General features: G+C 45.6%; 2 protein-coding genes across 6 annotated transcripts in view; one reads left to right on the forward strand and one right to left on the reverse strand.

Moving 5' to 3' along the window:
• Window positions 1–22,531, forward strand: part of DNAH17 (dynein axonemal heavy chain 17) — a 98,208-nt gene extending 75,677 nt beyond the window's left edge. For all 3 annotated transcript variants that reach the window (XM_083727297.1, XM_083727298.1, XM_083727299.1), the window contains 18 exons: window positions 1,598–1,833; window positions 2,600–2,722; window positions 5,178–5,382; window positions 7,874–8,038; window positions 8,431–8,571; window positions 9,203–9,373; window positions 10,711–10,833; window positions 12,068–12,261; window positions 12,713–12,861; window positions 12,976–13,103; window positions 15,223–15,450; window positions 15,683–15,874; window positions 16,652–16,831; window positions 17,229–17,411; window positions 18,888–19,070; window positions 20,287–20,430; window positions 20,895–21,120; window positions 22,150–22,531. In XM_083727297.1, the coding sequence (XP_083583423.1) occupies window positions 1,598–1,833; window positions 2,600–2,722; window positions 5,178–5,382; window positions 7,874–8,038; window positions 8,431–8,571; window positions 9,203–9,373; window positions 10,711–10,833; window positions 12,068–12,261; window positions 12,713–12,861; window positions 12,976–13,103; window positions 15,223–15,450; window positions 15,683–15,874; window positions 16,652–16,831; window positions 17,229–17,411; window positions 18,888–19,070; window positions 20,287–20,430; window positions 20,895–21,120; window positions 22,150–22,397 (3,219 nt within the window). In that variant the 3' untranslated portion in view covers window positions 22,398–22,531. The remainder of the gene's footprint in view (window positions 1–1,597; window positions 1,834–2,599; window positions 2,723–5,177; window positions 5,383–7,873; window positions 8,039–8,430; window positions 8,572–9,202; window positions 9,374–10,710; window positions 10,834–12,067; window positions 12,262–12,712; window positions 12,862–12,975; window positions 13,104–15,222; window positions 15,451–15,682; window positions 15,875–16,651; window positions 16,832–17,228; window positions 17,412–18,887; window positions 19,071–20,286; window positions 20,431–20,894; window positions 21,121–22,149) is intronic.
• PGS1 (phosphatidylglycerophosphate synthase 1) overlaps window positions 21,634–22,869 on the reverse strand; it is a 131,903-nt gene continuing 130,667 nt past the window's right edge. For all 3 annotated transcript variants that reach the window (XM_083727580.1, XM_083727578.1, XM_083727579.1), the window contains one exon: window positions 21,634–22,331. The gene's annotated coding sequence lies outside the window, so the exon portion shown is untranslated. The remainder of the gene's footprint in view (window positions 22,332–22,869) is intronic.

A 22,869-nucleotide genomic window follows, 5' to 3' on the forward strand; every position in this document is an offset into this window, starting at 1 on the left:
ACATTTAAACATCCCTCAATTTAAAAATGAAAATTTCCAGGGCTTACAACAGCTCTAATCACTGAAATAGTTGACAATAGCAAAGGGCAGTGCTAAAAGCTATCACCCCACAAATTGAAAGCCTGGAGAAATAAGCAGGGTTTTTATGTGGTGGTGCCAAGCAAACATCCCTAAGGAGAGCCTCGAGAAGGGAAGGCAAAAGCAAAAAGACCCTCTCCCTGGTCATCATCCACTTCACTTCATCTAGAGGAGAACCTCAGATGAATGTTTTGATCTATGGGCACGTTAGTGGCATGGAAGAAAACATCATTTCCTGTACCCTCATCTAAACTCTGTAGGGTAAGCACCAGCAGAAGCTGCATAGACACTATATACTGAAAGCACAAACCCATACCCACCCAAAAGAATTGTGGGAACTGCAGTTTACCCCTCACAGGGCTAAAATTCGCAGCAGCCTTAAGAAACTGCACTTCCCAGAATTCTTTGGGGAAGGAGGATGTGCTTTAAATTTATGGTGTGTATACAGCCTCAGTAAGAACTGGGCTGGAAGCCAGTGGAACTCCTTAAGCCTTGGCAAGATGTGTTCCCAACACCTGGTCCCACTTAGGAACCTGGTGGCTAAGCTTTGCGCTAACTGTAACTTCCAGGCAGTCTTCTGATTTAGCAGAAATATTTATGTTCCATTGATTCCAGGCAGAGTCAGCTAGTTCACTTCAGCTCCCCTAACCTAACCTAAATTAATATATATTTTTAATCCTTAATAGCATGGAGTCAGCATTTGAGCCTCTCCTGGAGTTCACATAGACCCCTGCTGCAATGTTTACTTGATGACAAAGTCTATTCCCCAATAACAATACCTTTATGGAGTCCCCAAACTCCCACCTCACCTCCCTTCAGGAAATCCTACCTGGTTTATTGGTTCTTCATTAAAGTGTCTGGAGCAGTCTTCTCCAGTTCTTCCTTTCCCGAAATGCCATCCAGCAGGCCCAGGGGATGACAAAACACATCGTGCAAGAAGTTCTCCCTTCTGGCCATCCCTGCTAAGAGCTATTGCTGGTTCTGTTTAACCATCCATTCTAAACTCAGTTACATCATTTGCCTACTGCAGGAGTACCCAGTGTGGTGGCCTCCAAGTGTTCTCCAGTAGCAGCCAATGCAGTGGGGCAGAACTTCATAGTCACCCTCCCAATGCTAGAGTCTCTACAGCTTACCTGAATGGGACTGGGGTAGGTCAGGGTGCCAGTGGGAGTGGGGCCGCAAAGCCACATCAGGGCAGCCAATCTAGCCCTTCTGCCCATGCACCAGCTTGTGCTTCCCAAGCTTGCCACCACCCTGCCCCATCCCCATCCAGGTAAACTAGCAACTCTGGCATCAGGTGGGTAGCTCCACCTGCCGCTATTGACTACAACTCCCATCATCCCATTGGCAGTGGTGGCTATGGCTGATGGGAACTGTAGTCCTTCAGCAACTGAAAGGTAACACATTGGCTCCCCTTGACCCATGCTATACCCACACGAAAGGTTATTGCCACTTGCGAGATCATGTATTAAACAGGAGCAGTTGATGCATTTCAGGACCCTCTTATTTTACTTTGCAGGTGCCAATTCCCATCACCCCTGGGCTGGACCCTTTGAGCCTCCTAACAGATGATGCAGATGTAGCAACGTGGAACAACCAGGGGCTCCCCAGTGACCGGATGTCAACAGAAAATGCAACTATACTTTGCAACACAGAGCGCTGGCCACTCATTGTAGATGCCCAGCTCCAAGGGATCAAGTGGATTAAGAACAAACATGGAGAAGACCTGAAGGCCATCCGGCTTGGACAGAGAAGGTGGAGCCATAGCTATTCTGCCCTGATTCTTCAAGTTTTCTGCCAAACAAGGAGTTCCCTACAGCTCCAGAGATGAGGGTGGCAATGCCCCAGAGGTGCTCTCCAGGGATCACCAACCTTTTCAGGCCCATGGGCACCACCCTTTCTGGTCACATCTCTCCCCTCTCTAGATCATCCCTGCCACAGAGAAAGAAAGAGGGACAAATGCACACATGCCCTTAGCTTTTTCCATTTTTCCAATACAAGTCTGATTCAGCAGAGTAAATCTGAGCCCTAAAAACACACAGTGCTGAAAGGGAAACTGGGAACGAGCATAACTTGCCTTCTTCCTCCTTCAGTTGTATGCACTTTTCGAGGAAGAAAAAAAGTAACCTGACCACCTCATGACCAAGGGGACAGTTGGGGGGTGAGGACTCAAGCACAGTGCAGGCCCCATGGAAAGACCTCAGAGGCATCATTGCATCCAAGAGGGCCATATTGGCAATCCCTGTTCCTTTCCATCAGATTCCGTATGTGTTAAGGGACGCTCCCTCGTTGCCACTTGTTTGCATATTGGAACCTGTGGGGGTAAGCCTCTTCTGCCCAGATCCCGCTGCAGAGCTGTCCGGTGTCTCTGAACTCAGGGAAGCCCAGCCCCAAACTATAGTGATTTTTCATAAGGCTCCTTTTTCCGTGAGCACCAGCGTTCTTATGTTCAAAATGAGGGGTGGGGATTGTATTCTAAAACACTGTGATGTGCTTAGCGGATTTTCTTCCAATGCTGCAGCTATCTAGATATCATTGAAAAGGCGGTTTCTGATGGAGACACCCTGCTCATTGAGAACATCGGAGAGACCGTGGAGCCTGTGCTGGATCCTCTGCTAGGCCGAAACACCATCAAGAAAGGAAAGTAAGTTTGTCGCAGCTCCTTTGATTGAAGCCAGAGTAGCCCTTGCTTTTTAAAATGGAATTACTGTAGTTAGGGTTAGACGTGTCTCTATCCATTCTCTCTTAAGTCTGTCCCTACATTGGCCAGAGTGCCTCCATTATTACTAAGATGTCACACAGCTACTGTTTGCTGGCATTCCCAAGCCCTAGCAAATCATCCTGCTGGTACAAGCCTTGCCTTGCCATGGGCTACTGTTCTACATCCTTGGATCGCAATGTACCTGCTGGCTAGTTCACAGCCAAGTTGTCCTGTAATTAATACAGTCAAACCCATGGGTAGGCAAACTAAGGCCCGGGGGCCAGATGCAGCCCAATCGCCTTCTAAATCCAGCCTGTGGACGGTCCAGGAATCAGCGTGTTTTTACATGAGTAGACAGTGTCCTTTTATTTAAAATGCATCTCTGGGCTATTTGTGGGGCCTGCTTGGTGTTTTTATAAGAGTAGAATATGCGCTTTTATTTAAAATGCTTCTCTGGGTTATTTGTGGGGCATAGGAATTCGTTCATTTTTTTCCTTCAAAATATTGTCCTGCCCCCCACAAGGTCTGAGGGACAGTGGACCAGCCCCCTGCTGAAAAAGTTTGCTGACCCCTGGTCAAATCTATTGCCCTCAGTGAGCAGGTGCTGTGCTCCCTCATTTCCATGGTGGACTTTCTGCCAAGGAACCACTCCTTTCTATGTCTCTCCTATAACCAAGTACTATAAATTATAAATACCTGCCTATATCAACCAGGGGGAGTATTAAATTAGATAAACTTTTTACTTTTTATTTCATTTGACTGAAATGTTGTTTTTCATGTGTGGTGGATAAATTAGAAATCTAACCTCTTTGTTAAGAAAATCATGTGTGCTCCAATAACAGGAGGGGCGTGCTCCTAATAGGCTCATCTATTCTCATGTAAATGTCATTGTGCTTTCAGCAAAGTTAAAAGAAACACAGTCATTATCCTTAGAGGAGCTATGTGATTAGAGATTGGAAGCTAGCACTCTTGTGATCTGGAACAAACTATATTCAATATAAGAGTCCCTGTTGCTCAGTTATCCAGTAGGTGTGGCAGACAACTAATTCACAATATGCTTTAGGGTGGATTTAGTCCTAGTTGTAAAGCTGGTGTGACTAGACCCCATCTAATCTAGTTTACTAAGCGACTCCTGTGGAATAAAGACTCTCCTGAGGATCACAACCGTCCTTGCAGATGACATTGGACGTGCTACATTTCCCTAACAGTAGATTCAAACCAGTAACAGCTTAGTGGCTTGGTTTTTCTACCATCACCAGGTGGCTTTGACACCACCTGTTTGTCCCGTTCCTACTTTCCTCTGTTCGTTGGGGAAAGAATGTAGAATTTCCTACATATTTCCATTGATGATATCCCTTCTTGTTTTCTTGTTTTCATTGGGTGTTGTTGCATAAATGTTCCCAGAGCAGTGCTGTTTTTGCTTCAGCCCTATACCACATCTCCTTGGAAAGTAGCCATGCTGATTTCAGTGGGGCTTCCTTCCAAATCCAAATCCAAATGAGTGTGTTTATGACTGCAGCAATCGTTTCATAAGCTGAGAGCTGGTCTTCATGCTTCTTACTTTTTAAGGTGGTTCAAAATTGCAAGCATATGTCTCACATTTTCCATTCTGGTGTTTGTGCACTTGTGCATATGTATACACAGAACTCTTGCTTCTACCCTCTAGCCACCCACCCACCCTGCAAAAGGACAGAAGTACCTCCCCCTCCCCTGTGTTTCGAACCACATTTAATTTACAGTGGTACCTCGGGTTAAGAACTTAATTCGTTCTGGAGGTCTGTTCTTAACCTGAAACTGTTCTTAACCTGAGGTACTACTTTAGCTAATGGGTTCTCCCACTGCTGCTGCGCCACCTCCGCACGATTTCTGTTCTCATCCTGAAGTAAAGTTCTTAACCCAAGGTACTATTTCTGGGTTAGCAGAGTCTGTAACCTGAAGTGTCTGTAACCAGAGGTACCACTGTATTCCTTAAGTTATTTTTTATTTAATTCATTACATCCAAGTTATACGCCCCTTGATCGTTAAACAAAAAACCCTCAAGGCATTTTACAAAAAGATAAAACAATAACAATCAAGAAACGCTTACAACAATAGTTTAAAACATACAAGCAGTTAAAATACTGAAATTGGTTAAAATTCACATTAACTTTCTAAGCAGCTGAGCAGGCTTGTCTATGAGGCATAAAACAGCAACAACAATGTGCCTAAAATGCACTGCTTTTTTGTATACATTAAATAACTTTTTAGCATATCCAAAAATAGGATTTGACCCTTCCTGTGACATCCTCATCCAACTCTGCCCCTCCAACTGCCAGAAATAGCCTACCGTCTCTTTGAAGAACCTTTGTCTGCCTGTTACCTACCAGTTCTCATGACCTGTTAACACTCTAATCCCCAGATACATTAAAATAGGAGACAAGGAGGTGGAGTACCACCCCAATTTCCGCCTCATTCTGCACACCAAGTACTTCAACCCCCACTACAAGCCAGAGATGCAGGCCCAGTGCACACTCATCAACTTTCTGGTCACCAGAGATGGGCTGGAGGACCAACTTTTAGCTGCTGTGGTGGCTAAGGAGAGACCTGACCTAGAGGAACTGAAGGTATTGTAATTGCTAGATGTGAGTTGTTTACAAACAACATGGCTTATTTTAAAAGAATCTATGGTAGCCACACTTGTTCAGAAACTTCAGAGCAAGCCAAATGGTCTCAGAAGGCGGGTCTCTGAACCTGCCATTCAGGTTTTCATCTGCTCCAAAGTGGTGATTACTACATATTAATGTTGTGTTTTAATTATTGTAACCCGCCTTGGGACCTTGGGGTAATAATAATAATAATAATAATAAAGTAAGGTTCCAAGTATATTAAAAAGGGAAAGGCATTAATTTGTGCATAGCACCCAACACAATTCCAATTCCCAGGTGGTGAGGTGGTTTTAAGTTTCTGTTCCTACTTTCCATTTACATGTCCATATATATATATATATATATATATATTCTCTGCACTCCCTTCCCTGCATTAGGTTTTAAATGTGAAAGGGAACCAGATCCTTGTGTAAATTAATTAAATATTTACTAGTATATTAATGAATTGCTCAGATTTAATTCACCGTATTTAAAGCATTTCCTCTGTTTAAATAGATATTTCAAACCAGTGAATTCATTCTGTATATTTTAGAATTTGTACGTTTAACAATGCAAACACATATCTGTTTATTTTACTATGATTTTCATTTACTATTTCTTGTTCACTTTACATTTACTGTTCAATGAAGTACTGTATTTTTTGCTCTATCTCACTTTTTCCCTCCTAAAAAGCAAGGGGAAATGTGTGTGCGTCTTATGGAGCGAATGCAGGCTGCGCAGCTATCCCAGAAGCCAGCACAGCAAGAGGGATTGCTGCTTTCGCTGCGCAGCGATCCCTCTTGTTCAGGCTTCTGAGATTCAGAGTATTTTTTTTCTTGTTTCCCTCCTCCAAAAACTAGGTGCGTCTTGTGGTCTGGTGCGTCTAATAGAGCGAAAAATACGGTATATTAGGCTGTTATTTGGGTGAAGCTCTTTAGGATAGAAGGACCCACTAGAGATGGTTGCCACAAGCAGAAGCCCCACCCCAGCCTTCATATTAAATGGCATTGTGCAATGGGAGGGACTATTTAGGATGGCTGTAGCCATTTCATTGCTGCGCAGGTAAGAACCTTGGAGCTGAGCTCTTTAACACACTGGTAATGGCAACCGTGTGTCCTGCTTTACAGAAAGCAGTCCTCTTCTTTGAAGGAGTCTTCTGTTTGAAGGGTTGTCTGGTCCAAATTACAGTGGTACCTCACAAGACGAATGCCTCGGAAGACGAAAGAGTTTTTCGTTTTTTGAGTTGCTTCGCAAGACGATTTTCCCTATGGGCTTGCTTTGCAAGACGAAACGTCTTGCGAGTTTGTTTCCTTTTTCTTAAAACCGTTAATACCAGGGTGCATCCGTGCTTCGCAAGACAAAAAATCCGCAAGACGAAGAAACTCGCAGAACAAATTAATTTCGTCTTGCGAGGTACCACTGTATCTTTAAATGATAATGAACCCTGGGAAGGAAGAGCAGAGACCTTGAAAGTAGCTCATCAGTAGCGGACTGAGCAGGCATTGCTGGTCTCAGGCTTCTCCACTACAGTGAGACATACTGTACCCAAGGCACTTTGCTGCCTGAGGCACAGGACAAGATCACACACACACACACACACACACACCCTCCATCCCATGTACAGAAACTGAATAGACTGGCTGTTGAATCTTGCTCCACTGCTGGGAACAGGAGGGCACTGTGACACATATAGCTCTGATCTCCAAGAGGAACAAATGGCCAGGGGGCTCTGGAGGGGGGGCAGGGGGCTGCCACAGCTGTTCCCCAGCTTCTGCTGCCTGAGAGCATTGCTTCCCTCTGCCTAATTGATAGGGCTGTCCCTCATTATATTTTTAGTTAAATACAGTAGTTATTTCAAGTTTGCACTTATACATGTAAATAAGTACGGTATAGGCAAATTATATGCAAATCCGTATCTTTTTTGTGTGTTTGGGGGAGGGGGAGGTTGGTGCATTTTCTCTTATTGTACGTAAATGAACTTCATCTAAGAACTGGCCCTTGTGCCCTTACTTGCATCTGCAATGCATCTTCCATGTCCGCCTGAGCTGTTAGTCACTGTTGCATTGTGATGACCCTTTACAAAACTCTTGTAGTCACAAAAAGACCCCGATAGGAAAAGAACAAGCTGCTTTGTGTGTTATGTGAATGCCGGTGGTCCCTCATTTGCATGACTGCCTTGAATGAGCTTAAAATGAAGAGCTTCAGTTCCATGAGCTTCTTTGCATTTTCACCTCTTGAAAAATTGCATTCTCTGCGATCATTTCGAGGCTCAGTCCAGCTGGTGAGTCCAAAGGGCTCCCATTTCATCCAACTCTGCTATCTGTTGAATTGTAGCCTGTCTGTGAAGGCTGTCCACCTTCAAAGTCTCTCTCTCTCTCTCTCTCTCTCTCTCTCTCACACACACACACACACACACACACCCCTACCAAATTCTAACATGTATATATATATTCCCTCATTGCTGGTATAGGCTACTCTCACAAAGCAACAGAATGAGTTTAAGATCATCCTGAAGGAGCTGGAGGATTCCTTACTGGCTCGACTCTCTGCTGCATCAGGAAACTTCCTTGGCGACACAGCCTTGGTGGAAAATCTGGAGACCACCAAGCGCACAGCAAATGAGATAGAGGAAAAGGTGAGTCACAGGGCCATGGCTAGGGCTCTTCCAGGACAAAGAACACAAATTTTCATCAATGTGTAGAGTGCTTCTGGGCCCATTAAGTTGGCAGGTAGTCAAGATCTCACTGGCACTGCAATTTATAGTGTACTCAGCTGTCCTATAAGTAAAGAAGAAAAAGAGGAGGGAGAAGGGGCCGCTTCAGCCTTAAAAACCCTGGGGCTCACTCATTAATAAAACCCCTGGAAAGTGGGCTGCTCTGCACAATCACTGCGCTATTGGGGGGGGGCATCTCCAATAACCTATGTGATCTATCAAACCAGCAACAAGAGTAAGGGGCTATGGAGCTACACTGTGGTTTTCTAGAGAACTGGTAGCTGCTGTATTGAAGATTGCTTGGTTTTTTTTAGGTGAAAGAAGCTAAAATTACTGAGCTGCAAATAAATGAAGCTAGAGAGAACTACAGGCCAGCTGCAGAAAGAGCTTCCTTGTTGTACTTTATACTGAATGACCTCAACAAAATCAACCCCATCTACCAGTTCTCGTTAAAGGTAATTAACTAAGGAAGGAGACTAGTTGGACAGGCCACTAATTACATTTGTGGAGAAGAGCCTCTTCCCTGCTATCACTGACACCAAGTTATTCACATCCTTTTGTGCAGTTAATGTTGAGAGCCAGTGTGGTGTAGTGGTTAAGAGCAGTAGATTTGTAATCTGGTGAACCGGGTTCGCATCTCTGCTCCTCCACATGCAGCTGCTGGGTGACCTTGGGCTAGTCACACTGCTCTGAAGTCTCTCAGTCCCACTCACCTCACAGAGTGTTTGTTGTGGGGGAGGAAGGGAAAGGAGAATGTTAGCCGCATTGAGACTCCTTCAGGTAGTGATAAAGCGGGATATCAAATCCAAACTCTTCTTCTTCTTACAGTCTACCTCTATTGCAGGGGTGGCTGTCTGTTCGTTATAACTTAGGGTCGGGCATAAATACCTTGCCCCGAGGTCATATCAAAGGATCTTGCCAAAGGGACTTGAACCATAGAGTTTATGCGAGGCTGCAGCCCAAACACTGTATGTTCCTGTGTTTTGGATGAAGGCACCTTCCCCGTGTCTGCCTTTTAATAAAAGGCCACAAAGTCCAACCAGGTTAAACGGTTTTCATCTGCGCTTTGACTTCTTTTCTGACCAGGCATTCAATGTGGTCTTTGAGAAAGCCATTCAACGGACTCCTCCAGCAGAAGATGTGAAACACAGGGTGATCAACCTAACTGACGAGATCACCTACTCCGTCTACATGTACACTGCTCGGGGACTTTTTGAGAGAGACAAGCTTATTTTTCTAGCCCAGGTTGCCTTTCAGGTAAGGTGATTTCCTGCTGGCACTGACAAAAGAAGTAACTGGGGGTTTTTTTGTTTCCATGGAGTCAGTCAACATTTTGCTCTTGCCTGGTAATCAGGGTGTAGCTGTGTGGACAGTGGATTATTAGACCCAAAGAGAGATGGATCAGAAAGGGATGTTGTAAAGCAAATTGTGGAGAAGCTTCTAAGAAGAACTAGAAGGAGGTAGCTCTTTAGAAGATGAAGCAGAGGAGTTCCAGAGTAGGTCAAACTTTGTTGTTGGCATCTATCTGTCTCAAGAGATAATGGAGTGCTTCTCTGGGGGTGAAGTCATACCACTGCCTTAGCAGCACCTCCTCAGGTCACAACCCTGGGCTGTGTGAATGGAGCTCCTGTGCTGCCCCCCCAAAATCCCCACCCCTCTCATCCTCACTATTGTGTTCCAAAGGAAAGCAGAGCAATGCGCTTGGCACCAGCTTGGCTGCAGGAGTTGCCAGAAGGAGGTGATACAAGCCGCCTTCCAATTGTCTTAGGGACTCCACTCCATATTTGTTTACGGTTTACTCTTTACTTCTTCTGTAAATATCCTGCAAGGCAGTGGAGGTCTAGGATCAGAGTTTCCCTTCTCCTAGACGAGCTACCTTCCCAGGTTGATGAGCCCCATCTGCCCCTCACCTCCCTCTCCGGTATGTGCAGAAACCACCTTCTTGGCTGTTGGGCTTCTCCAAACAATTCACCATCTTCACATGAAAGGAAGTCCCTAACTCACCAAGGGTTTGAGACCCATCGGCTCCCCTCATCTGGTTTAGCCAGCCAGTCAAAGCCGTTCCCAGGTTTGGCCCCTGTCACATGTTGACAGCTTTTAGGTGAGAGTTGAGTGCAGAGTGGAAACCACAAGTAGACAGATTACCCCAGAAGGAACACGGCGTGTCCCCCACCAGAGGTCCTGCTGTTCCTCTAACTCCCCATGCAAACTACAGTGGAAGTAACAGCAGCAGCAATCAAGGAGAAAGATTAGGCTGTAGAATCCTATCAGGTAAGTTTAAAAATAGGGATGGTTCGCATCAGCAGGGTCCCCTCCCTCACTGAAGGCTGAAGTGATGCTGCTGTCTTGTTTAGGCTTGCAGCTGCTGCTTCTACTTAGTATGCAGTAGTCATCAGGCCGGGTTGTCCCTAACCAGAGTGTTCATTTGACCTCACAACACTCCAAAGCCAGATTTGCGTTGGGTGTGGCCCCTTGTCTTTAGGTTCTGCTCCTGCTGTCAGTAAACTCAGAAGGATAAACAAGACCAGCAGCTGTTCCAGCAATTGTTTCTGGAGTAAATAGTCCTCATGCTTCTAATTCCATGCTTTCTCTAGGTCTTGTTGGTGAAGAAAGAAGTGAATCCGGTGGAACTAGACTTCCTTCTGCGCTTCCCCTTTAAAGCTGGGCTGGCATCTCCAGTAGATTTCCTGTTAGGCCAAGGATGGGGTGGAATTAAGGTTTGTTTGAAAATACTGTTTCTAGAGTGAAGTCCTTTTTTAGGAGCTGAGGGAGACCCATTAGAAAATGCTGGTATCCAGTGGCATGGTCCATGATTGATGGGGACCGAGTCGTAGAAGTTTAGCTACCTTCAAACCTTTTCGTGTGAGCCATCTAAAGAACTGTGCTAGCAGTTTGAAACTTCTGCTCAGCAGTGAACGCCAATAGCTTGGGAGAGCCTGGCTGTGGAGTGGGGCCTTTTTCCTTCCCTCAGCCTGCCTGTAGCCACAGCCTCTTGTTGCGGGTACATGAAAAGAGCAATCACGCTCTACAGGCAAGTTGCGTTTCATTTCCTGCAGGAAAGCAAGATGAGAAATTAAATGAAGCCACCTTTTCATCCAGGTCTAGGATGACCTGGAAACGGCTGTTGAGCCCTTCCTGCAGTTGCTTGGCATCCAGAAAACTGTTCCCTTGGAATGGCCAACGGTGGCTGTGCTATTGGAGGGATTAAAACATGGACTGTGAAGCAGCACTCTTTAGAGCCTGTTGTGGCTTGTGACATTTTAGCTAAAGTCAAGTTAGGATGCCTGGACCTCTTTCTCCTCGTTTCTCTACTGTGGGGAACCTGAGGCCCTCTGAATGTTCTTGGACTGCAGCTTCCCTTGGCCATGCTGGCTGGGGTGGGAGCCCAACTACCGGAGGGCCTCTGGTTCTCCATCTCTGCTCTGCTGCAAGCATGACAGCCTGGTGCCTTGGGCACTATATCTGTAGTATCCAATGGGGCCCTCCTCTTGCCATAGCCCTCTGTTTTCACTTGAACTGGCAGAAGAAGGAAATCTGTTAACAGTTCAGGCGGTTGTGAGCAGAGTACAGTGGTACCTTGGTTCTCAAACTTAATCCGTTCCGGAAGTCCATTTAACTCCCGAAACCGTTTGAAAACCAAGACGCAGCTTCCGATCGGCTGCAGGAGCTTCTTGCACTCAAGCAGAAGCCACATTGGATGTTCAGCTTCCAAAAAACGTTCACAAACCAGAGCACCTCTGAGTTTTCGGCATTTGGGAGCTGAATTGTTTGACAGCTAAGCCATTCAATAACCAAGGTACTACTGTTTGACGTGTGTGGTGTCAGAAAGGGATTGTGCTACTTAACATGAGTTATTGCTCTCGGGTGCATTTATTAAAGCCACTGGTGTAACTAGGAGGAAAGAAAGCAAGGGTTTGTCAGCCCCATGTTCTCTGTTAACTGTGCTCTCAGGTGCTGTCTGATATGGACGAGTTCAAAAACTTGGACAGTGACATTGAAGGTTCTGCTAAGCGGTGGAAAAAGTTTGTGGAATCTGAGACCCCTGAGAAGGAAGTATTTCCAAAGGAGTGGAAGAACAAGACAGCCCTGCAAAAGCTGTGCATGATGCGATGTATGAGGCCAGACCGCATGACCTACGCAGTCAAGTATGTGCTGCACTCTTCCTACAGCTTGGGACTGCTGTACAGGGAACGGCCATTTGGGACACACCACTTTCTGAAAAACTCACACAAAAACTTTGTATGGCTAGAGGGCAAAAAAACCGCTTTTGCGGCAAGGCTGTTCAGCACATGGACTAAGCCGACAGGAGAAGCTGTGCCACATTTCATGATACATGGTTCTAGTAACATTTCCCTTCATATTGTTATTCGCACCTTTCATTTTCTTGCTCCATTTCAGTCCTTGTACAAACTTCATTCTTGTTCTTTACATGTGAACTATGCTGCAGGGTTGGGAGTGGGGAATGTTCAGTTTGTATCTCCCCCCCCCCCCCAATAATTTTTTTAAAAGAAACTAATCACACAACCCATAGGTTTAAGGGCCAAAATGTTCACCAGAGCCAATTCAATCCCCTGTATGTTTTTTTATTTCCCTCAGGAACTTCGTGGAGGAGAAAATGGGGAGTAAATTTGTTGAAGGCCGAAGTGTTGAATTTTCCAAATCCTATGAAGAGAGCAGCCAGTCAACACCCATATTCTTCATTCTCTCTCCTGGAGTTGATCCCCTGAAGGATGTTGAAGCCTTAGGTGAGTTGGGAGAGCCTTTCCAGTAAGTGTGCCCTATAACAGCGCACACAGCAAAAGCTTTAAAAGAACAACAGACATTTAAAAAATTCCACTCAATTTTAATAACTCTCTTAGGTCAAAAGCTTGGCTTCACCATAGACAATGGGAAAATCCACAATGTGTCTCTAGGACAAGGACAGGAAGTTGTGGCCGAACATGCTCTGGATGTGGCTGCAGTAGAAGGACACTGGGTCATTCTTCAGGTATTTCAATTCCAACAACGTTTCCTGCCAATTACTTCTTACACTGTACTTCTAGCGTACTTCTTACACTAGACAGCTTTGTCTAGTGTACTTCACTTCTTTCCAACTTTCCAACTCCCTTCTCTTGCGGGGGCCCAATTAGTGCCATTGCCTTCCGTTAAGAGTTTGGGTGTAATCCTTGACGCCTCCCTTTCCATGGAGGCGCAGGTTACAGCAACAGCCAAGGTGACATTTTTCCACCTTCGCCGCATCAAGCAATTGGTCCCTTACCTTTCCCGCCCCGACCTGGCCACAGTGATCCATGCGACGGTCATCTCCAGGCTTGACTACTGTAATTCGCTCTATGCGGGGCTGCCCTTGAAGCTGTCCCAGAAACTCCAGCGGGTACAGAATGCTGCAGCGAGGCTCCTCACGGGGTCTCTGCCATGGGAGCATATTCACCCAGTGCTTTTCAAGCTGCACTGGCTCCCGGTGGAGTACAGGGTCAGATTTAAGGTGCTGCTTTTGACCTTTAAAGCCCTTCACGGCCTAGGACCCTCATACCTACGGGACCGCCTCTCCCGGTATGCCCCACGGAGAGCCTCAAGGTCCATAAATAGCAACACCCTAGTGATCCCGGGCCCTAAGGAAGTTAGATTGGCTTCAACCAGAGCCAGGGCCTTTTCAACTCTGGCTCCGGCCTGGTGGAACGCTCTGCCTCATGAGACCAGGGCCCTGCAGGATCTGATTTCTTTCCGCAGGGCCTGTAAGACAGAGTTGTTCCGCCTGGCCTTTGGCTTGGAGCCAATTTGATTCCCTCCCTCCCTCCCTCTCTCTCTCTTTTTTCTTTTCCTTCTCCTCCTGCGATGAGGCTACATTTTAATATTTTAATGTTCCATTATTTTAATGCTGTATTTTATTTTTGTTTTTAAGTTGTAATCATTCTTCTTGTTTTTATTATTGTTTGTAAGCCGCTCTGAGCCCAGCCTTGGCTGGGGAGGGCGGGGTATAAGTTAAAAATTATTATTATTATTATTATTATTATTATTATTATTCTTTCATGCCTCCCTAGCACTCATGATTTAAGTAAATTATCTGACAGCAAATGAAAATAGCTTTTAATAATCATTTCTGGAACTGCAAACTCTCTGTAATCCAGTCCATAAATGATCCAGTGTAAAAAAAAAAAAATTCCCTGGCATATGCCGGATGTCCATTGATAGGATTAGACATATACTGGGCTGTTGGAACAATGCTGGCACTGCCCAAAGGTATCTAGGTGCCGGCATGAAGAAATTGCAAGCAGCTGTGGGCAGATGATCCTGTTGCAGCCTTTGTGTGGAAACACAGCTTCAGAGAAGTCTGTACCTTGCAAGCAGACCCTTTCTCTTTCCTCCGCTGAAGTATTTGAGAAGGTAGGGGCATTCTCAGTGTGAAGGCTGCAGTGGAGCCTCCTTCTCCCATTCCATTCCACCCCCAAACTGGTGCCCAGTTGATATTACTGCCTTAGATGCTAAGGACCATATGTCTATTGCTTATGCTAAAAAAGATCCAGGCCTTGAGGGGAAATTGAGTAGAGTGAGGTCAAGAATTTTGCTGATGCCCAGACAATTTGTCACTCTTCCAGGTCCCTCCAACTTGAGCTGGTGGTTGCATGTGTAAGGAAGGAGTACTCATACTAGGGGACATGTACATGGCACAGACTCCCTCAGGAGGCCATGGACTCGCCTTCCTTGGAGGTTTTTAAGCAGAGGTTGGATGGCCATCTATCATGGATGCTTTAATTGAGATTCCTGATTCCAACTCTGCAATTCTGTGATTCTATAAAATGAGTGCAGGCGTCTTTATGCCTAAAAAGTCGATGAAACAGCAGAGAATGTATATCCATTCTAGAACATGACATGAATGAGGGCAGCATGCTGAGCATTTTGTTTTCCTGAAGTTCTAGGATGGAACCATTTATATTAATGTACTATGGCTAGGTGATGTCAGTTCCTTGGGATGGGGAGGGTGGAGACAGTTTAGAATAGCATTCCATTCACATTACAGGACTTCTGGTTGCCACTAAAGGCGGCTCTGGAGGGAGAATGCAGTCCATCCTCATTGGCAGCAACTAACATGTCCCTTATATACCCTACAGAACATCCATCTGGTAGCCAAGTGGCTTGGAACACTGGATAAAAAGGTTGAACGATATAGCATAGGAAGCCATGACGATTACAGAGTATACATGAGCGCTGAGCCTGCTCCCTCTCCAGATTCCCATATTATCCCTCAGGGACTCCTGGAAAATGCCATTAAAATCACCAATGAGCCTCCAACAGGCATGCATGCCAACTTACACAAAGCCCTGGATCTTTTTACTCAGGTAAGCAGGACCTGTTGTTCCATTTGTTTGGACTCTGTATTCAGCCACAATCCAAGATTAGCACTGAAGATGGTTTTTCATGTCTTTCAGGCAATGCAAACAGTGCTTTCGATAAGAAAAGGACCTCTTCCTCCCACTTTGGGATGGCTTCTCATTTCTGTTGTTTGACTTCCAACAGCCGGAGATACTTTGTGCAAAAGTACAGCCTTTTTTTTTTCTTTTTCTCCTTTAGGATACCCTAGAAATGTGCACCAAAGAAATTGAATTCAAGTGCATTCTTTTTGCCCTCTGCTATTTCCATGCAGTGGTGGCAGAACGGCGGAAATTTGGAGCTCAAGGCTGGAATAGGTCTTACCCATTTAACAATGGAGATCTCACTATTTCCATCAATGTACTGTATAACTATCTGGAAGCCAATGTGAAGGTAAAGATTTGGTAACTTGTGAGTTGCATAGAAGTGGTCCCTTATTTCCCAAGGGTCTGATCAAAGCACTGCCTGCTTTGGGAAATGGAGAATTGCTATTTGAATTTACTATTATTTAATTAGGAAAAAGGTGTACTGCAGGATCTTGGTGCAGAGAAGCATTGAACCGAAAAGCTTGTGTTTTGTGGGCAGGGTATTCTCATTTTTTGGCACCTGTGCACCTGGAGGCTTTGTCACCGTGAGTTCTGCTTCCAGGGCAGAATGCACTTTTCAACTTGGGACAGCAATAATTTGAGGAGCTACAGACTGTTCTGAATGGAGCTCCTACATCTGGAAACTCACAAACTCTACCTGTTACAATAACACCTAGCATGTAACACATGCTACATGAATAGAATGAAGACCATTTTATTAGCCCACTCAAACTCTATTGCAGAATGTGAAGATCAAATAGGACCTCCTCAGTTCCAAAGTATTCTTCTGCCTTCACAGGCCATGATGGGAAAAGCAATTCAGCATTCCCCCAGGATTGTCCCCTGCTGGCTAACCAGCACTTGACTGTGCTTTAAATCATTTTGTCTCATTTCCCAAGATTTTTCACTGTACTTATGGGACCAAATGTGCCCCTTAATAGACTAGTGATGAAAGCATGTTTTCTGAAAAGAACTTTGGTTGCGTCAAAAAGCCCAAATACCTTTATATACGTGAGTAGAATGTTGGTGGTGTTCCCCTTCCCCCAAATTTTGCTTTTTCCCCCTCCGTGGGATCTTTTCCTAGGTTCCCTGGGACGACCTGCGGTATCTCTTTGGGGAGATCATGTATGGGGGACACATCACTGATGACTGGGACCGCAGATTATGCCGGACTTACCTGGGTGAATACATCCGTATGGAGATGCTGGAGGGAGAAATGCTGCTAGCACCAGGTTTCCTTATCCCACCTAACTCTGATTATAAGGTAAGAGAGGGAGGGGTGGGGAGTTGCTCCAACAACACACTATTCTGACAATCCTTCATCTGGGGAAGTAAATGGTAGCCCTAGGTGCAAATGCTATTTGCCACAAAAGAAACAATAAGCAAGGTCTAGAGAGAAAGGACAGCAACTACAGAAATAGTTTTACACCTCAGCACAGGGAACTTGGCAAAATATTTCAGAGGACCACGAGAAACAGCATTATACTTGTGGACAAGTTGGATAAAAGTCCCAGGGGAAACAGCCAGATCAACCGGCAAGACAGTGCTTGTTATGAGCATATAGTTTACTGGAAGCTTAATTTGAACATAAGGCTGGCGTAGGCGTTAAGCAGTCACTAACATCTTATAGCATCCAAGTTTCTGCATATTACATTTTGTAGGGATATCATGAATATATTGATGAAAATCTTCCACCCGAGAGCCCTTATCTGTACGGGCTTCATCCTAATGCAGAGATTGGGTTCCTCACTGTCACCTCTGAGAAACTTTTCCGCACCGTGCTGGAAATGCAACCCAAAGAGTCAGATGCTGGAGGCGGAACTGGTGTGTCCCGAGAGGAAAAGGTAGGAAAACCTTCCAGTTTGCTTTGACCATGGCTCTCAGGGTCCTGATAATGGTTTGGGGTTCCTATTTAAATGTTTCTAATAGGTTTGGGCGATTCATTGAGGGGCAGACAGTTATGGCGCTTTCACTTGGCGGTTTATTGCTAGTGAAACTGCTGCCTCTCATGAGTCCCTCTGCTACCAGTGCAACGAGGGAGAAACAAGCTGCAGCTGGAGGCAGAGGGACTCAGAGCCGTGGCAGTTTCAGCAACCGCCATCACAGTCTACCCCTCATGCCAGCGCAGAGAGAGAAACAAGCTGCATTGGCCAGGCACCTATACAGCTTGTTCCTCCCTCCTTTAAGCTGCTTGGCTGAGGAGCACGCAGCTGCCCTCGCCTCAGCCAAGCAGTTTTACAGAGCCCCCAACCCGCCACCAGTTGGTACGAGCCAGCGGCAGGGTGGGGGCTCCATTGAACTGCTCCCGCTCTCCAGCTGAGCAGCCCTGATCCTTCTCCTGCTAGCATGCAAGCCATTTGAGCTGCCTCCACTGGGGAGTGGGAGGCTTTGCACTCCCTGGCTGGGGTGTGCAAATAAGATCCTGTCCCTCTGGCATGTGCATATGCCAGATGGACGGGGGTCCTGCTCAGCCGGGGGGGGGGCAGAGCCTTGGCGCTCCTTGGCTGAAAGGGCCATGCCAGCCAAGGCGAAGGGAGCCCTGACAATGGAGCCTGTCAGGTTCCATTGCAGCGCTTCCTCTGTCTTTGAGCAAGCGGTCTCTTTCTCCTAGGAAAGGAAGCTGTTTGCGCGCGCACCCCAACCCTTGCCTGCAAAGATGAAGGAGCCTGGCAGGCTCCGTTGCAGGGCTCCCTCCATCTTTGCCAGCAAGGGTGGGGTGGGGTGGAGAGCAAGCAGCCTCTTTCTCCTAGGCGGCTTGCATGCCCCCCCCCCTTGCTGGCGAAGTGAACCTTGCAAACGGAGCCTGTTGGGCTTCATTGCAAGGCTCCCTCTGTCTTGGGGAGTGGAGGGCGGAAGCCTTTGCACGCCCCAGCCGAGCAGTGGACTGGGGCCAGCTGCATTGGCCCCGACCTGCAAGGCGCTGGGGTGAAAGCACCTCAGCTCCCAAGTTGTGAGAGCTGAGTTTCACCTGGGACCTTGCAGGCTGGGGCCAATGCAGCTCCTTTCAGCATCATGGTATATTGCCAAACCGTGATGTTTGGCTGGTGATATATCGCAATGTTGAAAACCTAATTATCGCCCAACCCTAGTTTCTAATCAGCAACAGGTTTTAGGGTTGCTGCTATCTGTTCTACCCCTTCTACTGTCAGTCCTTTTTTAGTTGCATTGATATTTCTTCGGGCCCCAGGAAATGTGGGAAATGTTCTGGTCTGCCCACCTTGCTGGGACAGGTATTTTAGTCTAGTACTTTGCTTACCCTTTGGAGCATTTGAAATGATGCTGCATATAACGAAACATTCATTTGGCCTTCTGTGTAACAGGTAAAAGCTGTGCTAGATGAGATCATGGATCGGCTTCCAGAGCCCTTCAATATGGTGGAGATCATGGCAAAGGCAGCTGAGAAGACCCCATATGTAGTAGTTGCCTTCCAGGAATGTGAACGAATGAACATCCTTACCAGTGAAATTAGACGTTCTCTGAAAGAATTAAACTTGGGGTTGAAGGTAGGTGCATATTGTATGCTATTGCTAGAAGTACACCAGAAAAACAACAACATTTGACCTGGTTCAGTCAGCAGACTTGACACATGACCTGGCATAGGAAAATTAAAGTGGAGCGTGCTTTCTCAGTAACAGGAAATGCCTGAACATCGAGACTTGATTTTCATCTTTCCTGCTATTGCATTTAAAGAGCACTTTAACTAGAAGATAATGATACTCTTTTTCCAATCAGAACAGTACATATTCAGTAGTTTGTATACACAAGCACATGAAAATTAAGGGAGATAGAGCCAAGATGCTTGTCTTGGGAATCTTCCCTCTATGTTCACTGGCTGGTTGCTGACTTCAGCACAGATGGTGTTCCCTGCCCAGTGGACTTTTCCTTCACTGCCCTTCACTACGTTCAAGTTTTGCCCATAGCTCAACCTTCCAACAAGTCTTCCACAATACAATTCTATGGCAAGATTGGGGTGAGGTGGGATGGATAAAGAGAAAAATATCCTCCTTGCAAGCTTCATTGTGTTGCTTCCTCCTTTATAACAAAACAAGCCATTTAGAACGGTGTGCTCTGGCCCAGGAGACAGGGAGGCATTAGCTCAATGCACTTGCTCCCCAAACTCCCCAGGGTGAATAAGGCTGCTGGACATTAAGGGAGCCACATACAGCAACTCACAGAAATGATGTATGTGTTGGAACCACAAACCAACAAGGGCTTGTCCAGCAGAGAACTAAAAATAATTTACTAAGGGTCAAAAAAGTGTGTGTGTGTGTGTGTGTGTGTGTGTGTGTGTGTGTGTGTGTGTATGTGTGTGTGTGTGTGTTTTGCTGTTTTTAATCATTGATATCAGTTACACAACTGCTTGGCATTAGTGCTGGCACCCATAATTATAGCACTAGCTGGAGGAGTGCATCTCATTTTCTCAGCAATGCAAGTGCTGGGAAATTTAAATTGCCACAACATCAGCAGTACCATGAGGGAAAATGCCTGGAAACACCACCACAAGTGAGGAACGACGGTACATTGTTTGCATAACATATAATCTTGAAAGTGCTGTAATTAATGCCAAAGCATTCACATAACCAGAACCTTAGATCAACAGGGATGCCGTTTTCGTAAAACTACACTAAGAATTCTTCAAATGGTCTGCATAGCCACAAAAAGCTGTGCTGAGCTGATGGAGGAATCCAATTAAAAGCTTTTGTTTTGTTTTCCCCACAGGGAGAATTGACAATCACAACAGACATGGAAGATCTATCAAATGCTCTTTACTATGACAATGTTCCTGATTCCTGGACAAACCGGGCTTATCCATCTTTGCTCAGCTTGGGAGCTTGGTATGCTGACCTACTGCTCCGCATCAGGGTGAGGTTTCCTTTGTTAAAGCTCTCCAAAAACAAGTTCTTAGCTATCCTGGCAGTGCAACAACCAGGACAGCTAAGAACTTGCACTTACGCATCATCTTTTAATTAAGCAACACTCAGTTATTTGCTTTTGCATTGTTTTTTCCAGTTTTACCTTCTATATATATATATCCTTAATGACAATCCTTAATAAAATAACAAGAATACTTTACAGCTGTAGTTGTATGCAGTTCTACTAGGTAAAAGTCTTGATCATCTGTTTAGGATGACAGACATGCGTAGGCTTTTCAGAATCTATGTGAAGATAATGTGTTTATTAGGAGGTAGTTTCTGCTAAAGCAGCAATGGGAAAACGTGTGACCCTATAAGTGTTGTGGATCCCTGTTCCTTGAGTGTGGTGCCTGGGGCTGATGGGAGATGGACCTCCTCAACATGCTTAGCTATGTGTAATATTTCCATTTTCAGGAGCTGGAGGCCTGGACAACAGACTTTGCCCTACCCACAACTGTATGGCTAGCAGGCTTCTTTAACCCTCAGTCTTTCCTCACGGCCATTATGCAGTCTATGGCTAGGAAAAATGAGTGGCCTCTTGACAGAATGTGCCTTTCAGTGGAAGTTACCAAGAAGAACCGGGAGGATATGACAGCTCCCCCTCGAGAAGGCTCCTATGTGCATGGGCTCTTCATGGAAGGTAATCTAGCTTATCATGTAAGACAGAGATGCAGTCATTCAACAGCAGACAAGGCAGTTTCTCCTTTGTCCTATTCTACTGTAGGGAAGCTCTCCATTTCATCTGTGCTATTTCTTTGAGAGAGGTGGGGAGGGTGTTTACTATAGTTTCTTGCATTTTTAGAACATTGTGTCCCTGGGTTCTCTCTTTGCCTCCAGGACGTTGAAGCAAGACCACTTTCCCCTGCCCCACCTCTTTCAGGCATAACTCTGAGCTACATAATCATCACAATTTTAAAAAGAAGGGCACCCCATCAATGCTTCAGCTGTACCTTTGTGCTTGGTAACAGCAGAGGATTCTTAATCAGTTTTGTGCAGTAAAATATATTATTTGCCATTCCTAAGGATAGCGTTCATTGCTGGATGCCTTCAGCTTGTGCAAATATTATTTCCACACTGTAAACTACTTCCAGGCTGAAATCTGTCTGTTTTGAAAGCGCAAATATTTGTCAAGAAAGGATCAAGCAGACAACACTTTGCAGTAGCTGCCTTTATTATCACTTTAGCATGTCAGCAGAGGGCAGCACATGCCTATTTTACTGCCCTTACAGACAAAACTACTTAATTGACCATATTAAAATACTCTGTTTCTAAGTGCGGCTAAGGTTAGGAATGTAATATTGCCCCCGCATATTAAAGGGGGGCTGAAGAAGCCTAACCCTTAGTGCTCAAGTCACTGTAGGTAGGGACGTTTATGTTACCTACAAGGCTGAATGAAGGTGGAAGGAAGAATATAGCTTTCTGGAGCAAAAGAACACTGCCATAGGCTCAGGGCAGAGTTGTGCATTCAGCTCTTTCTAGCTTGTTAATGCTCAGAATGCTTACGTAAATTATGGAGATGACAGCAAAGGCACATTCAAGCCAGAGCAACTACCTGTAGCCATGCTTCTAAAGACAGAAGGTTGGTAGTGTGAGGTTCCCTTCCTTAACGCATGCTGCAAATGAAGCACCCTCTAGGCTGAAACATCACCACAGTTCTGTCCTCCTGCAGGTGCGCGCTGGGATACTCAGACAGGTGTCATCAGTGATGCACGTCTGAAGGAGCTGACCCCCTCGATGCCCGTCATCTTCATCAAAGCCATTCCCGTGGATCGTATGGACACCAAGAACATGTATGAGTGTCCTGTCTATAAGACGCGCATGCGAGGCCCCACCTACGTCTGGACCTTCAACCTGAAGACAAAAGAGAAGCCAGCTAAGTGGATTCTTGCTGGAGTTGCTTTGCTCTTGCAAGTTTAACGCCTGCGTTGAAAGCAAAGCCCTACCCGCCTGCCCCCACTCCATCATGTCACCCCACCACCTTTCCCGAAATAGAAACTAAAAAGACTTGTTTGCAAAGTTTTCAATAAAAAAGCAAAAGTGTGGTTATGCTACTCAGGTTGTTATTGATAAACAGTATTTTTACAATAATATATGCAAGCCTGCAGTTTATGACTAGAAACAAGTCTGTGTACATTTGTCCGCATTGGCCAGGATTCCTTTCCCAGTTCACTTTCATTGTGTAGCATTCACTGCAACTGACTAGAAGACTTTTCAGTTCTCATAAGTATGAAAATATATCCTGATTAGCTCAGGTTTTTTCCCCACCTAAGATGTGTTTGCTAATCTCCACCAGCATTAATCCACAAGGAGAAGGGACTCTCTCACCAGTTAGGCATAATAATGCCAAATTTCTGAAAAATGCAAATGTCTTCCTCTGTAACTTATTGAA

Source organism: Podarcis gaigeae, assembly GCF_964106915.1.
Source record: "Podarcis gaigeae genome assembly, chromosome: 2".
In the NCBI taxonomy this organism is placed as follows: Eukaryota; Metazoa; Chordata; class Lepidosauria; order Squamata; family Lacertidae; genus Podarcis; species Podarcis gaigeae.